The sequence below is a fragment of the Helobdella robusta genome (genome assembly GCF_000326865.2).
Source record: "Helobdella robusta unplaced genomic scaffold HELROscaffold_83, whole genome shotgun sequence".
Taxonomy (NCBI): Eukaryota; Metazoa; Annelida; class Clitellata; order Rhynchobdellida; family Glossiphoniidae; genus Helobdella; species Helobdella robusta.
In genome coordinates this window covers 57,868-59,316 of record NW_008705481.1, presented here as the reverse complement: position 1 = coordinate 59,316, position 1,449 = coordinate 57,868, and the positions used below count along the sequence as shown (strand labels likewise).

At 37.8% G+C, this 1,449-nt stretch overlaps 1 protein-coding gene across 1 annotated transcript in view; it reads left to right on the top strand.

Annotated features, from left to right (window-relative positions):
- HELRODRAFT_182241 (hypothetical protein) overlaps window positions 1-898 on the top strand; it is a gene marked incomplete at both ends in the record, with an annotated part of 5,720 nt that extends 4,822 nt beyond the window's left edge. Inside the window, 2 exons of the mRNA XM_009032547.1 lie at window positions 238-318; window positions 764-898. Of these exons, the coding sequence (XP_009030795.1) occupies window positions 238-318; window positions 764-898 (216 nt within the window). The remainder of the gene's footprint in view (window positions 1-237; window positions 319-763) is intronic.
- Window positions 899-1,449: the final 551 nt, after the last annotated feature.

Genomic DNA, 1,449 nt, shown 5'->3' with positions numbered 1-1,449 from the left:
ATTGGCTAGTTGAAATTTTTGGGAGGTTGATTATTATTGGTTAACAATATGTTTCAAATAAATTTTAAATAAATTATGGATAAATTCTAAATAAATATGGATAAATTCTGAATAAATTATGGATAAGTTGTGAATAAATTATGGATAAATTTTGAACAAATTATGGATAAATTCTGAATAAATTATGATTAAATTTTGAATAAATTATGAATGGATCCTGGATTGAAATCGAACCAGGACGCTGAGAGCCACACGAAGATGGTGGCGACGATGAGGAAAGATTATTGGTCGTCCGTCGAACTTGTTGAAAATAATACGGTGTGTTGTTGATGTTGTTGTTGTTGTTGTTGATGTTGTTGTTGTTGTTGATGTTGTTGTTGATGTTGTTGTTGTGGTTAATGTTGATGTTGTTGTTGTTTTGGTTGATGTTATTGTTTTAGTTGATGTTGGAGTTGTTGATGATGTTGTTGTTGATGTGTTTTTGTTGTTGTCAATGTGTTTGAGTTGCTGTTCTTGTCGATGTTGTGGATTGTTGTTTTAAGTTTTTTATTAATTAATTAAATGAATAATCAATTTATTTATTCATTCATTCATTCGTTCGTTCGTTCGTTCGTTCGTTCTTTCGCTCGCTCACTCACTCACTCACTCACTCACTCACTCACTCACTCACTCACTCACTCACTCACTCACTCATACAACAACAAAAACTCAACAACATCAACAACAACATCAACATCATCTTCGACCTCAACAACAACAACAGACTGAACACGACGAACAGGTGTCCATGAAGTTGGTCATCTTCGAGGTCAGCGAGAAGCATTTTATGAGGTACGAGTTCAATGCCGAAAGCGAACTGGGCAAGTCCACTCATGTCGTCAAATTGGAAAGGGGTTAGTTATTGTGGTGGTGGTGACGGGAAGGTGCTGGGAGGGAGGGACGGGCTGGTGGGGGGAGAAATGATGATGGTGGTTGTGATGATGGTGATTGTGATGATGATGGTTATCGTGATGATGATGGTGGTGATGGTAGAGATTGTAATGTTTCTTTCCTCAAATTCCGATTTTTCAATTTAAATCTTTTTGAATTTGACACTGAACCTATTGCTTATATCTTTCCATTCATTTATGGTGATGTTGTTGACGCTGCAGTTGTTGTTGGGTTAGAGTTAGGGTTAATGTCAATGTTTATTCATATACGATGATGACGTTGATGATGACATTATTGTTGTTGTTGTTGTTGGGGTTGTGGTTGTTGTTGATATGTTGTTACCTACATACCCCCCCCCCCTCACTTCTCAGATGACAGCACCCAACCAATGTCAGACCAGTCAAGGTCAGGGTCTCTGGGGTCACACATGCATACCTGGGTTTCTGGCAAGGGTTTTGGCAGAAAGATTTTTACCTGGGCTTTTTACGTCATAAATTTTGCTTGCGGCACGTTTTTAGT